Source organism: Cynocephalus volans, chromosome 2, assembly GCF_027409185.1.
Source record: "Cynocephalus volans isolate mCynVol1 chromosome 2, mCynVol1.pri, whole genome shotgun sequence".
NCBI lineage: Eukaryota > Metazoa > Chordata > Mammalia > Dermoptera > Cynocephalidae > Cynocephalus > Cynocephalus volans.
In genome coordinates, this window is record NC_084461.1 from 170,711,881 (window position 1) to 170,726,725 (window position 14,845).

The 14,845-nt window shown below is 37.8% G+C and overlaps 1 protein-coding gene across 1 annotated transcript in view; it reads right to left on the bottom strand.

Annotated features, from left to right (window-relative positions):
* Nucleotides 1-2,503: 2,503 nt before the first annotated feature.
* Nucleotides 2,504-14,845, bottom strand: part of ADAM7 (ADAM metallopeptidase domain 7) — a 73,309-nt gene continuing 60,967 nt past the window's right edge. The window contains exons 22-25 of the mRNA XM_063087708.1: nt 14,211-14,405; nt 6,419-6,602; nt 2,982-3,123; nt 2,504-2,576 (exon numbers count right to left, since the gene is read on the bottom strand). Of these exons, the coding sequence (XP_062943778.1) occupies nt 2,504-2,576; nt 2,982-3,123; nt 6,419-6,602; nt 14,211-14,405 (594 nt within the window). The remainder of the gene's footprint in view (nt 2,577-2,981; nt 3,124-6,418; nt 6,603-14,210; nt 14,406-14,845) is intronic.

Here is a 14,845-nt window from a genome sequence, read left to right on the forward strand (position 1 = left end):
CTTAGAAGCTGCTTTACTTAAAATGTTTTTTTTAGCAAGCATTTGTTACAAAACTGCGTATATTAAAGTTATATTTTTCTACAATTCCCCTACATGAGTTCATTGATAATGGGTGAATCAAACTGCAGAAAGAATCAAGGAAGCATGTTGTAGTGGAAGCAATACCTGGCAAGTTGCAGATGTTTAGCAATCTAGTTATTTCTATCCAGCTGCTAGCAAGCAAGCCATGGAGCCTGTCTGGGTGTCAATTTCTTCACCTGAAAAGAGGAGGTAAGTGGCCCAATGACCTTTACAGCATTGAGCCCCTCTTTGAATCTATTAAGGAAAATTCCTTCATGAAAGAGAGATTTCTGCAGCTCAGCAAATGAGCCAGCTGCTACTGAAGAGTTAAGAGGAAGCTAGAAAGCTTTCCCTACAAATTCCTGAATGGGAATTTAGCTTAAGCAATTTCTGGAGCACTGGCTAATGACAGGGTACTTGGATCCATCACTGAGGAGGAAAACACAGTCGAGCTTATTCCAAATGGGAATGTGGCCTGCAGAGGTAGCAGCATTTTTGTAACAGTATCATTAATAGATCTGTTCAAGATCTTGAGGGTTTTAGAACAAAGTCATATGGATTCAATAGGCAAATCATTTGGAATGTTTTATGTAATTTTCATACATTTTGTTAAGGTTATTGGGCTTTAAGATGCCACAATACACTTTTTCTTCTCTCCTAACACCCTGTGAAACCTAATGCATTAACAAGTGTATTGCAGCCCTTCCTACATTTATAAAGTTCTTCCAGGGAAGGGCTGTGTGTTGCTTTTCTCATAATACCAAGCACACAGCATGAATACTGAAGTGTTTTATTTACGCAGTAATTATAATAATGAATCACCAGCCAGAAAGTGAAGTACTGATTTTCAGTTAACAGACATTTAGTTCAATGACAATCTACAAGGAAATTAAAATTTAGGAAGCAGCTCTGTTTGGTTCCTATCAGATTCGAGCAAGTAATTTTCACCTTTCTGGGCTTGAACATTTCCCTTGTCAACTGAGAGGACAGAACAAGGTAATTTTAAAGATATCTTCTAGTTCTAAATTCTATGTTTTGGATATTTATTCCAAGCAGAGGAGATAGGATAAGAAAGAATGACACCAACAGAGTTTTCTCTTTGTGGCACTTTTACTGTGATGGGTCATGTGTTTTTTATATTAGACACTGTCCCCTATAGTGGTTTACGTAAAATTTAGATCATCACACATTTGTCTTTGGTAACTACACAAAATCAAGGGATACCAAAATGACTCCTCTGCTCAAAACTATAAAATGTCTCTTCAGTGCTTACATAATTTTCAAGTTCCTTAAACCTGGCATTCAAATCCTTTACAGCATACAATTTATCACAAGCCACATGACACTTTTTGCAGGGTTACTTTCAACATACAATATTTACTATACAACTTCAGAGGAGCAATAGAATTTCTTGCCACAGTTATCCATTTACTTATTTTATTTTAAACTCCTTGAGTAAGAGATTGTAGTTTTATTTTTCTTTCAGTTCCTATTAATGCTGTGCACGTAAGAAGTGATAAAATTCACATAACTATATATGAATAAATGATATCAAATATTTTCTTTCAAATACACATGATGAAAGAATAAAAAAATAAGGAAACCCAATGAAAGAGACAGAGAAGGAATATGGAATGAATCCCCTCTTGCTAGAGGCTTGATTTTGATAAGAGAGATACAGGTTTGATTGCAAGCAGGTAGGAGCTGAGCTTTGCAGGACACCTGTTGAAAATTCTTAGAGGAAAACTTAGATTTATTGCTTTGAGCACATTCAAACAAATTATTTCTGCTCAGCTGTACTGGATGAATAGCATGTGAAAGGCACTGATTGTTGAAGATTGAATGTCTTAATTTAAAACCCGTTTTTCTGTGTGATCCTGAGCAAACTACTTAACACCCAGGGACTTGGTCAAGTTGTTATTAAATGAGGAAATGCAAAGATCGTACCACAGAATTTGGCCCTTTTTAACTATTCAAAACATGCTAATTTTTTTCCTTCAAAGATTTTGTATTTCTTACCCTTCTATATGAGATAAAAAGAAAAGGCCATATCAGACAATTTAGATGATCAGAAAGCACTACCACTTTATGATGTGTAATCTCATTGGAGTCCATGTCAGATGGATTTTGCAGCCATTTCTGATCATATTCATATCTTTGCCCTTTTTCTATTTTATTCCTTTTCTTTTTTCCTTTCAGACTGCAAATCAAACAATGTGCCATTAGAGATGTAGCGTGGGCCTGAAGAATTATTTTCTACTCGTTTTTCAAGAAATGGAAATTAGAGAAACTTTCCTGTGTGGCAACCACTTCTGGGCGAGTTTCTGGACACTTTCATAGCTTTGCAGTTTCCAAGTGCAGAATTGTGTCCAAGGCCTATTTATCTGTCTCTACCAAGCAGGTCTTTAGCAAAATGCTGTAATTCTTCATAACACTCCTCTCACTAAAGACGTAAAGATTTCCACATGTGCCATAATGGAAGAATTGGCTTGGCTTCTACTGGTTTCTCCATCGTCCTGAAAGTCGAAAAAGATCATTCGGAGGATAGCACTACCAGAGCTCCAAGATCCTAATAAAATTAATGAAAATTACTACAGAATTCCCTCCAGTGGTCTGTCGCTTGTCTCTTCAAGTTTATTTTACAGCTGCAATGTTTTCCTCTTGCTGACTATACCTAATCTAAATATTTCTACATGACATTCACCATCTTCCATAGAGTGGTTTCCTCTGCTCATGGACACCTCCACCATTTCTCCCCACAATGTACTAATTCCTACCTCATTTTCTCTGCACGAATGTTACCTTTCCCTGAGATAACCTAGACTCCTTGATGCTCTTTATCTGTCAAGGTCATGTCAGCCTCATCTTGCCCATGAAACCCTCTCTAACTTGTCCAACCTTTGCGATTATGAGTTCTTTACCTCCCTTGCGCTCTACTTTTGTTACTGGAACTGAGAATGTTCCCTCCTCTTGTCCCCATCAGCTGTGCCTCGCTGTATCCATAGGCGTGAGGCACACTTTTTGTTTCGTGCTTGGGAGGAGTGTTGTGATTAGGAGCAGGGCCTATAAGGAAGGTGGAGGATGAGGGGGGATGATTTGATCTCTTTCTTCTTTTTTTTTTTGCTGCCTGTTTCCTAAGGTTGTAGAGAGTTGAGTCTTACAAGGTTTGGCATAACTCTTGAACTGAACTGGACATAAGCTGATCTTCTTTGGGGCCCATATCATTGCCTGTGGCATTAACTGGGGAAGGAGAATTAATGTCACTCCTCTCTCTCTGCATGAAATTCAGCAGTTTTGACATTGTAGCAGAGTCCAGATGAACCGCAGATGCCACATTCATGTGGGGATAGTTGATAAGTGTAAACACAAGGAGTAGCAGAAGAAGGAGGATTTGCTATTTCATAAAAAAAAAAAAGTATCTTTAGGGTTTCAGGAAATTCAAGATGAAGAACTTTAAGGCTATCAACAGCAGATACCACCATTACCCTGAAGGGGCAAAGGGAGGCAACTCTTGCTGGAAGTGCGTGTGTGCGTGTGTGCGTGTGTGCGTGTGTGCGTGTGTGCGTGTGTGCGTGCGTGCGTGCGTGTGTGCGTGCGTGCGTGCGCGCTCGCCCCCGCGCTCGCGCTCGCGCGCATGCGCGTGTGGGGGGTTGCTGTAGGAGAGAGGGCTGAGACTTGGGCAGAGAGAAACAGTGACTATTGGACAAACATAAAATGAAGACAGAGTAAGAAAATGTTTGTCACTGTAGTCCATAATAGTCAACATCCTTGGGCAGGAAAAAAAGGGTGGAAAGTGAGTCCAAGGGGCACATGGAAAGTATGCAGCAGAGGCAGCCTGATGATGGAAAGTTGCAAATGGTCTAGAAAAGACATGCATATTTCTAGTGGAAGGGATGGGACAGCAGACCTGAGCAGACATGAGCAGGCATGAGCCCGGGTGGATACATGGCATACACTCCTTGTCATGCTAACAGCCAATGCTGTGACAGACAGATATGAGAACCCCTGTGGGACTCCCAAAAATGAAGGAGGATGTTTAGAAGAGAGAAGAATGCCTGCCAGTAAAGCTCATGGGGAAGCACGGAGTGGTCAAGTGACGGCCCAAAAAGCATACTGCTAGTCAGAGCCGTGAAGTCTGACTTGGGTGGTTTTACTTTGGAGCCTGCAATTTTAATGACTTCACTCTTCTGCCTGTGTTTTGAAGCCACAGTATGGGGAGACTTGGAACATTTGGGTTACATAACACTTAGTATTCTGTGCCCTAACATGTAGCTTTGAATGACATACTCTTGTATTATTTATCAGTAGATCTTGTTTTCATAATCCAAATAGAAAGCTAAGAACTACTTTTCTTTTTTACAGCTATCATGTATATTTAATAGAATTTTAAGAGCGGAGCACACAGTAGGTGCCAATTAAATATTTGCTGATGGCTTAACAGAATTTGAAAGCTAGAATTTTATAAAAGTCAATTATGTATAGATAAAACAACTGTCTGGCTCTGGTTATTTTATCCACACAAAACTGATGGTCTGAAATAATTCCTTAGCTATCACTGGCTTTATAAAACTAAACAAAATGAAAAATAAAACAAAACTTGTATTTCTTCTATTTCTAATATCTTGCCAAAATGCAACTCGCCTAAGGAAAATCTTTGTACCTCTTATATCTAGGGGAAAAAATATACACATTACACATGCATAGTTGAAAAATTTGAGCATGAAAAGGGAAAAATTTTTACCAAATAAATGCAAGTATTAACATCATTAGCTTAGTAGATTATTAAATTTTCCTTGTGACATAACTATTTTTCTAAAAACCATCTCTATCTTTTCTTACACATGTGTGCATCCTCTGAATCCACTAATAGAAATTCTTTTAGTGATTAAAGGAAAATTGCACTGTCATCTTCTAAACACTGTAATGTAATGCAGGATATTTAATGACTGCATCTAATTAAATAGTAAATCTCTTTTAAAAACTCTTGTGTTATTATTGCAGCCTTGTTATTAGCAGTCCTGGAATAGCAGTGCTCCTTAAAAAAGCGGTATGCCTATTACCCAGAAGAAGCAAGCCCTTGGTACTAGTGTATCTAGTCAAAAGCAAGAAGCAGATTTTTTTGTCAAGTCATCTAACTAGTCATGCTGTCATCCAATGACATTGTCTCATCATTGCAGCAAAGGAGGGTTTTGACCTGATCACCTGCAGACTCATTATCTCATTAATTTCATTTATTTGGGTGGCTCACAGAGGCTGTGGATTGAATTTCAAAAGAAGAGAACAGCTTACCCTTTGTGTGTTGTTTATGTGTATGTGTATTTGTTCAAATTTTGAGTCTTCCCATCATATGATGGTTTGAAGGTTTTTTTGTTTTTGTTTTTTTATTCTCTTTAAATGGATGAACTCTCACATGCAAATGTACATTTAGAATTCATACAAGCCTACCAGCAGACACTGGCTCCCATCTCTGGAATTATTCCAGACAACCTCCTATGCATTCTCCTTATTCCCACCAATTCTTGCCAAATCGCCTAGCTCTCCAATTTACTTATACTTATTATACTTTACTTATACATTCATTGTACATTTTTCCGTTTTAGGAATTTTTTCCTATCTTCCAACTGAGAAAAATATTTATCACAGTTTTACCTCCTTTCTCTCACCCCTTCTCTTTACAAAACCAATTTATATAATCAATTTGCTGTTCAACACATCCATTGCATTTTAAATTTTAACTATTTTATATATGTTTTAATTTTACTGGTGATATTTGTTTATTATTTTAATTATTCTGGTCACCTTATAACTTTTTAAACACAGTAAATATACATATTTTTATATGTTAATTCTGTTAATTCCAACATTGATTATATTTGTGAATCTTGCACTGCTGTTTACTTTTTCTACTGATTCTTGCTCTTGATGACTTAATTCCAATTCTGTTTTGCATTTTTCCAAAATATGGCCTCATGGTCATAGGACTCTTACTGTGACAAAAAAATGAGGTTGTGATGAAAGTGGTTTCTGCTTAGCTTACATGTATGAATGCATGTTTCTCATTGTTTCTGGATTCTGGGGTTTCATTTGCTTTTTTTTGTATCAAAACAACAAAGAACTTAAAAGTTAATAAAAAGCTTTTCAGAATATTTTGATATTTTGTACCAGGTATATTTCTTCAGCTTTTGAGACCATCGTTTTCCAGAAGGGGAAGTTACAATTCAACTTCACTCTTCACTTGTGTCCAATCAGGAGTTAACTGGAGTAATAGGACCAGATTTACTTTCTCACCTGGAACAACCACAAAAGCTCAAAAGATCAAAAAGAATGAAACAACAACTTAAGACACAAGCCATCAAACAATGAAGGATGGTGACCCTGAGGGACTGTGAATGCAGTAGCTGAACTCTAGGGTATCCCAAAGTCACTGTCTTAAGGGTTTCCAGGCTGCAGGACAGAGGAGGGGCCATCGAGGCAGAGCCCAGGGAGTTCCCTAAGCTGGAGAGGTGAAGCTGAGGGTCCCAGTAGAGTGAGGCAGCTGCATTCTGCAGGCAAAAGTAACAAAGAAGCAGGAGCTTCACATAAATGGAACTCTGGAGATTTGAAGAGCATTCCCCCAAGGTTTTTAACAGAGTATGGGTCAGCACGTACATGTGAGGAAACTACCTAAGACTAGGAAAAGAACTAGAGAAAGATTTATAGAAAAGATTACCTGGGTAACATATGAGGCTTGGAATAGTGCCTGTTCTCCCCAGCCAGACTGGAAACCTTAAAATTTATGGGGCATTTAGTAGAGTACTCAGAAGAGTCTTGCCTCAGTCGTGAGGAATAAATAGCCCTAAAGTAAACACTGCTCTGGTATGGTGTAATAAATCTTAAAATCAAGACCTGAAAGGATCAAATTGTTCCCGAATAATGTCACTGCTTCTCAGAACAAAGTTCAAAAATATTTATAGATACAAAAAAAAATTAACATAAACAAGTGAGCCAGTCACAACGTGTGACAGCTAATCAAAATTGAATAGATATTTTTAAATAACCTCTTTTTTTTGAGGAAAACTTTTCTGAGTAATCCAAGTAATTTTCCCAGTATACTTTCATTATCATATTAATTCACCATGCTTATTTACATAAAAATCAGTTAGAAATGCCTCAATCTTAACCTTCATTGTCATGTCCAGTCCAACCTGCTTTTTCCCTTTCTTTCTTTCCTTGATGAAAGAACCAAGGAAGCCCCATCTACACAAATCAGAAACTTAGAAGACAACATCAACTCCTCCTTCTACTTCACCCCTGCTCCCCCATCCAATAATAAAGAGCTTCTTGAAGCCATTCTCTTCCCTGTGTTTCTATCAACCCTGGTGTCTATGAGGTTTGGCATCTTCTAACTGGGACAGTGCAGCAACCTTTCTCCAACCCACCCTTCAAAATGATGACTCTCATTTTTTTTCTAAAACACAAATTTGACCATGTTACTCTCATTGAAATCATTTTAATAAGTCCATTGCCTTTAAGATAACTGCAGCATAGAATACCCTATACAGCCAACCTTCAGTCTACTCTCATAGCATGCTTTCCTGTATAGCTTATGATTCACCTACACTAACCTACTCACCATGAGTGGACCCACTGATCTCTGGTATGCATAGACTCACTGCTTCTTCCTGCAATGCTAATTCTCTGCTTTGCAAGCCTTTGTACGTCTAAGACCTTGATAAAGATTTGCCCCTCTGAAGCCTTCTCCATTCCAACAAACAGTATATGCCTCCACTTCCTTCCCCTGGGTAATTTTACCTGTTGCTTTCCCTCTTTGTGCCATTTCTTACATCACTTTATGATTATTCTGTTTTGTTTTCCCACAAGGCTTGGGCTTCTCAGGCCAGAGCTCTATACACCTGCATATCTTCATGTCTCTACAACACACCTCAAATACAGCAAGAATGCAAGGAGTTCATGTTGAATGAAGGATTATTGAATAAGTAAACAGAACCTAAATGGTGTTCATCCATATTTGTTATTTATTTAAAAAAAATTTATCTTATTTTTAATTGACATAATAATTGTACATGTTTATGGGCTACCATGTGATGTTTAAATACATATGTATATCGTGTAATGATCAAATCAGAGTAATTAGCAAATCCATCACCTCAAATATTTATCATTTCTTTGTGGTGAGAACATTCAGAATCCTCTCTCTTAACTACTTTGAAATATAAAATACATTATCGTTAACTATAGTCACCCTGCTAGGAAATAGAACACCAGAACTTCTGGTGTTCTATTTCTCTATTTCTCTGTGACCTTTGTACTGGCTGACCAACTTCTTCCCGTCCCCATGCTCTCCTCCCCTCCCCAGGCTCTAGTAACCATTTTTATGCTTTATGCTTCTATGAGATCAACTTTTTTAGATTTTGTATGAGTGAGATCATGTGGTGCTTGTCTTTCTGTGTCTTGTTTATTTCACTTAATATAATGTCTTTCTAGTTTATACATGTTGTCACAAAGGGCAGGATTTCATTTTCTTTATGGCTGAATAGTATTCCATTGTGTACATGTATCACATTTTTAAAATTCTTTCTTTCATTGATAGACACTTAATGTTGATTCCAGTCTTGGCTGTTATGAACAGTGCTGCAATAAACATGAGAGTACAGATATCCTTTTGACATATTGATTTTCTTTTCTTTGGTTATATATCCACTGGATATATACTCAGTAGTGTGATTGCTGGATAATATGTTAGTTCTATTTTTAATTTTTTGAGGAATCTCTGCACTGTTTTACATAATGACTGTATTAATTTACATTCTCATCAACATTGGGCAAGGATTCCCCTTTCTCCACATTCTCACCAACACCTGTTATCTTTTGTCTTTTTGATGAACAGGTCCATAACAACTAACAAAATTGAATCAATAATAAAAAGCCTCCCATCAAAGAAAAGCCTAGGACCTGATGGCTTCACTGCTGAATTCTATGGAGAAAAACAAATAGGAATTCTTCTCAAACTACTCCAGAAAATTGAGAAGGAGGGCTTTCTTCCAAACTCATTCTGTGAGGCCAGCATTTCTCTCATACAAAAGCCAGACAAGGGCACAACAACAACAAAAAAGAAAACTACAGGCCAGCATCCCTGATGAACATAGGTGCAAAAATCCTCAACAAAATACTAGCAAACCAAATCTAGTAGCACATTAAAAAGATCATTTGCCATGATCAAGTGGGATTCATCTGAGGGATATAAGGATGTTTCAACCTATGCAGTTCAATAACTGCGATTCATCACACTAACAGAATGAAGGTTAAAAAAATACAATCATTTCCATAGATGCAGAAAAAGCATTTTACAAAATTTAGCTTCATATAAAAATTCTCAATATATAAAGGCATGTACCTCAACATGATAAAAGCCATATATGACCAACTCACAGCTAACATACCAAACAGGGAAAGTTGAAAGCTTTTCCTCTAAGATCTAGAACAAAACAAGGATGCCTACTTTCTCCCCTTCTGTTCAGTACAGTACTGGAAGTTTGAGCCAGAGCATCTAGACAAGAGAAAGAAATAAAAGGCATCCAAATAGGAAAGGAGGAAGTCAAACTGTCACTGTTTGCAGACAATGTGATCTTCTATATAGGAAACCCTAGATTTAACCAAATAACTGTTAGAACAAATAAACAAGTTCAGCAACGTTGCAGGATATGGAATCAACATACAAAAATCAGCATTTCTATATGCTAATAGTGATTTAAAAAAATTGAGAAACAATCTCATTTACAGAAAAATAAGATATCTAGGGGAAAAAAAATTAACCAAAGAGGTGAAAGATCTCCACACTGAAAACTATAAAATACTGATGCAAGAAATTGAAGAGGACAGAAATAATTGGAAAGACTCCCAAATTCATGGATTGGAAGAGTTAATATTATTAAAATGTCCATCCTACCGAAAGCAATCTACAGATTCAATGCAATCTGTATCAAAATACCAATGACATTTCTCACAGAAATTTAAAAAAAAATCCTAAAATTTGTATGGAACCACAAAAGACTCCAAATAGCCAATGCAATCTTAAATAAAAAGAACAAAGCTGGAGGCATCCTACTACCTGACTTCAAAATATACTACAAAGCTGTGGTAACCAAAACAGCATGGTACTGGCATAATAAAAGACACATTGACTAATGAAAAAGAAAAAAGCGTCCAGAAATAAATCCACACATCTACAACCAACTAATTTTGACAAAGGTGTGAAGAACACATATTGTGGAAGGAGCAGTCTTTTTAATAAATGGTTCTGGGAAAATTGGATGTCCACATGAAGAAGAATGAAACTAGATGCATATTTCTCACTATATACAATAATCAACACAAAATGGATTAAAGACTGAAATATAAGACTTGAAACTGTGAAACTACTAGAAGAAAACACAGGAAAAATGTTGTATGATGTTGGTCTGGGCAAGGATTTTTTGGATAAGACCTCAAGAGCACAGGCAACGAAAGCAAAAATGGACAAGTGGGATTGTATCAAACTCAGAAGCTTCTGCACAACAAAGGAAACAATCAACAGAGTGAAGAGACAACCTGCGGAATGGGAGAAGATATTCGCAACCTATACATCTGACAAGGGTTTAATATCCAGAATATAGAAGGAACTCAATTCAATAGCAAAAAAAAAAAAAAAAAAAAAAAAAGTAATCTGATTCAGCTAAAGGCCTATGAACAGATGTTCAACATCACTAATTTCAGGGAAATGCAAATTAAAACCACAATGAGATATCATTTCACTCCAGTTAGAATGGCTATCATTTTGTTATTTTTATACCATTCTTTTCTCCAAAATCTACATAATACTCTTGGTCTCTGTCTCTACTTCTATTTGTTTGTTTTTAAAAGGGTTACTAGGGAATCTGAGTAAAGAATATTATAACTTTGGCTGTTCTGTGATGCAGGAAATGATATCATGTGGTTCTGCCACTTTATCATTTTTTCTTCTGAGCCTGAATGTTCCCTCACTTGAAGATCCAGGTGAACCATGACAGGACTATAACATTAGATTGGGCTTGTGCCTGATAATTCATTTCTGAAGGTGGGATATTGAGTGTCACAGTGTCCAGCTGGTGATATTTTCAGCAAAGAAATCTATTAAATGACCAAGGCAGCCTTAACAGGATGGAATGAATTGATTTATTTCTCTTCTGAATTGCATGACAGTGCTTTGTTATTGAGGCATCAAATTTGCTAAGTGTGCTACTTAGGAGATTATTTCTTCCTTCCCTCAGCCAGACCAAAGACTGCAGTAGGTCATGATATCTTAAACGCTGGAAATGTCCTTCCTCAGAGAGAGTGTCAGAGACATTTCAGAGAAGATCAAATTAATCTCCAGCTGCTTTTCCCTGGTGGACCTGAAGAGGCATGTCCCTGACTCAAGACTTTGAGGGTCAGGAGAGAACAAACAGGAAGCTCAGGATGTCACTCAAACCTTTATTTCACCATCCCGGCTTATTGATATAAACTTTGATACCAAAGCTGATGCTGATAATGTGAGACAAAGGAATGGTTTAAATATGGGATGAGAATTATTTTAGATGCTGAGGAATTTCTCTAAAATCATTCACATTTTTCCATCCAGGGACTTCTCTCTTGAGTCCCATTTGAATAAAAATAGACCTTTAACATTTTTTCCCCCTCTACTCATGACTTTGACAAACCTGGAGAAGACATGAAAATGAAATCTATACTGTGCTGTTTTATGGTAAAAACGTAGGTTGGAATGGTGGATGCTCTCTGCTGCCCCTTTTGACATCAAAGATGCTTTTTCCGGGACAGACCCTGAGGCCATTCAGTTGCTACCTGTGAGGCTGATGACACATTGGTCAGCCTAAAAACTCGAACAGGTGATTGTTCAGACCGTGGCTTTGGTCTGAGACTTGTCTTTAGTTTTCTGTTCGCCATTTACCAGCTGTGTGTTTGAAGACCTCTTACCTCTAATTTCCTTGCTTGTAAAATAATCCTCACCACGGAGCTTTGCACATTTAATAGAAATGTGAGCAAGTCTAGCAGATGCCTGGAGTCCTCAAGGTGTTGTTCAGATATTCTCCCTTTCTCTATGTGTTCAAAGTTATCACTCATTGGGTACATTCTTCATTTTATTAAGACAAAAAAGAAGGCTTTATAAGAAAACTCTACCTCTTTGTTGACCCCTGTCTACCCTGACCCACTGGCTGCTGCCAGGTGTCAATAATCCCTTTGGCTTCCCTTCCCTCTATGGTGACCACAGAGCTGGCAATAGACAGCTTGCCTGTGCTGAATTAAAACTCCATCCAGGTAGAAGCCTGCTCTGTTGAGAAAGCATCTCCCAGAATCTGAGGTCTTTGTAAAACAAAGAGAAGATTCCAGGATCTCAATGAACCTGCTAGGGAGTGGCCTATGAGAGCTGTAAAAGGTGTTAAAGTCTCAGGTCTATCGCCAAATGAGCCTCTAACCTGGGCAATAGCATCTCAGCCATGGTCCAGCAGCATTCAGAGCTGACTCCTTCTTGCTATGGAAACCCATACATCATCATTACTGTGGCTGCGAAGTTTGGGAAGTTTGGTGAATGGAAGATGAGAATGGGAGGGAGATATATTAATTTCACTTTCACAAGTTTGAATGTGGGGAGGGGGGACTGTGCTTTTTCTCTATGAAGATTGTATTTACACCAGTGGGGTAGTAATACTATTTGGAGTTAGACTTCCTGACTATACTATTTAATCTGCTGTCTCTCTTTTGGCAAATTGTTTGACTTCTTTTGACCTCAATTTTCTCTGGTTGTAAAATGAGAGTAATAATAGTAGTTAACTCATAAGTTAAATAAAGTAATACAAACAAAGCACTTAGAATAATGCCTGACAAATAGTGTGCCCTCAATAAATTGCTGGTATCCTTGAGCAAACAGCAGAGGCTTTTGAATTCATTTATATACGATTCTCTAAGACAGCTAGCATTCCTCTGATCAAAGATCCTTTTTCTATTCCTTTTGTCCTGGAGACCCCTGAGGTTTAAACTTATATGTATCTTCTTTTCTTAGCAATCCATATCCATTACATGTAGCTCACAATTGCAACTTTTCCTGGAGAAGGACGTTAATGGATTCTGTCAAGCCCAAGAGTCCCCCCACCCCCTTCCCTATATAACAGCTCTTGTGTTCGCTAAAAGCCTGACCTTCAGTTGGGAAGTGATCAGGAAGCTTCCAATAAGCCCAGGAATCTAATCAATATTTCTTACTTGGCAGTGATTAGAAGAGAGGCTTCATTTGTCATCAACAGTCCACCACAAAATCAGACACGTCACACAGGCCACCGGCTTCTACTGACATTTACTATCCATCAACATCCCTTGGGAAAGAGAGAGACCTCTTCAAGTTTCCATGGCTGCAGTGAGCCAATTTGCTGGCATTCTAAAAAAATAAGTGAACAGATAATATATAATTAAAAAGCAAAAACTAGATACCCAAACATAATAGTTTTCAGTAGACTGTGCTGTTTGGGTCTATCAACATGTCAACGTCAAGAAGATCAGACTTCAGAACTGAGTCAAGAAGGTTTATCTTTCAAACTTAAAATATCCATTAAAATTGCAATTTGAGGTGGTGGGTGTGCTGATAATATTGGTCTGATCACATCTTGGGCACAGGTTCTGACAGCTCGTTGCTCCATGAATATGAATAATCAATTAAAAATTTTTTCAAACCAAAAATAAAATAAAATAAATAAAATTTTATATTCTTAAAAAATAAAAATTAAAATTAAAATCTCATTCCAAGCCTTCCTGCTGTCAGCCCAGCTCTCCTTTTGTTAAGGGTGTATTCCTGTTTGGCTACTTCCATCCACAGCCCTGGCAAAGAAGAACTTGGTGTCTGGCAAAATTCCATCTCTGATAATCAGGAATGAAGTTTAGCAAATTAATAAGTTTACTTAAAGCTCTGATTTTGACGGCCTAGTATTGTCTGGAAAGGAGTGGAATCATCGGATGCTTTTCCAGCTAACATGAAATTTTGTTGGCGATGTGGCCACCTAGTGGCCCTCGTGTGTACTTCATTGTCGGGTTAGCAGGTACATAGCCATTTGCAGGCTACTATAGAAGTTATTACTTTTAATATGATTTACCAATTTTAGCACATGCAATATGAGCTTTTGAATTCTATAATCATCTGACAGGACAATGCCTTGAGAGAAAGGCAGAATGGCCATGCAGAGATGGTTGATAACTTGAGAATAATCGATGTTATATACTGGGGATGCTGGTGGTCGGTCAGGTGGGTGAAGGTTTTTGTTTCGCTTTGTATCACCATCGCTGCATTCCTGGTGGAACTGACATAAAATATACTTGAAATTCCTTAGCACAACAACATTTAGATAACTTATCATAACAAAGATAGATTCTGATTTATTTTTCTTAGTATTTTAAAAAGTGACTTGCCTGAATCTATTGCCACACCCTTCCCCCCTTCCCCTGTTCCTGAAGTGTACAGCCACTGATGTCTCTGCTCAGGTCTTAATTCTTATTAATTAATTCTTATGGGTTGCCCCTGGGTCTGCATAGTTTAGTGGTCAGCAGAATGATGTCAGCAGAGGTTTTGCTTAAACCCTGGGAGCCACTGAAACTTCAGCCTTCTGGCCATTGATCTGTGTATGGGCTGGGAATGGAGTTGAAGCTCAGCCAGTGTTCAGTCCTCTCTTGGATTTTACTCTCTGTGGCTCTTGAGTACCCACCACCACACACATCCCAGGGACATGTGGAG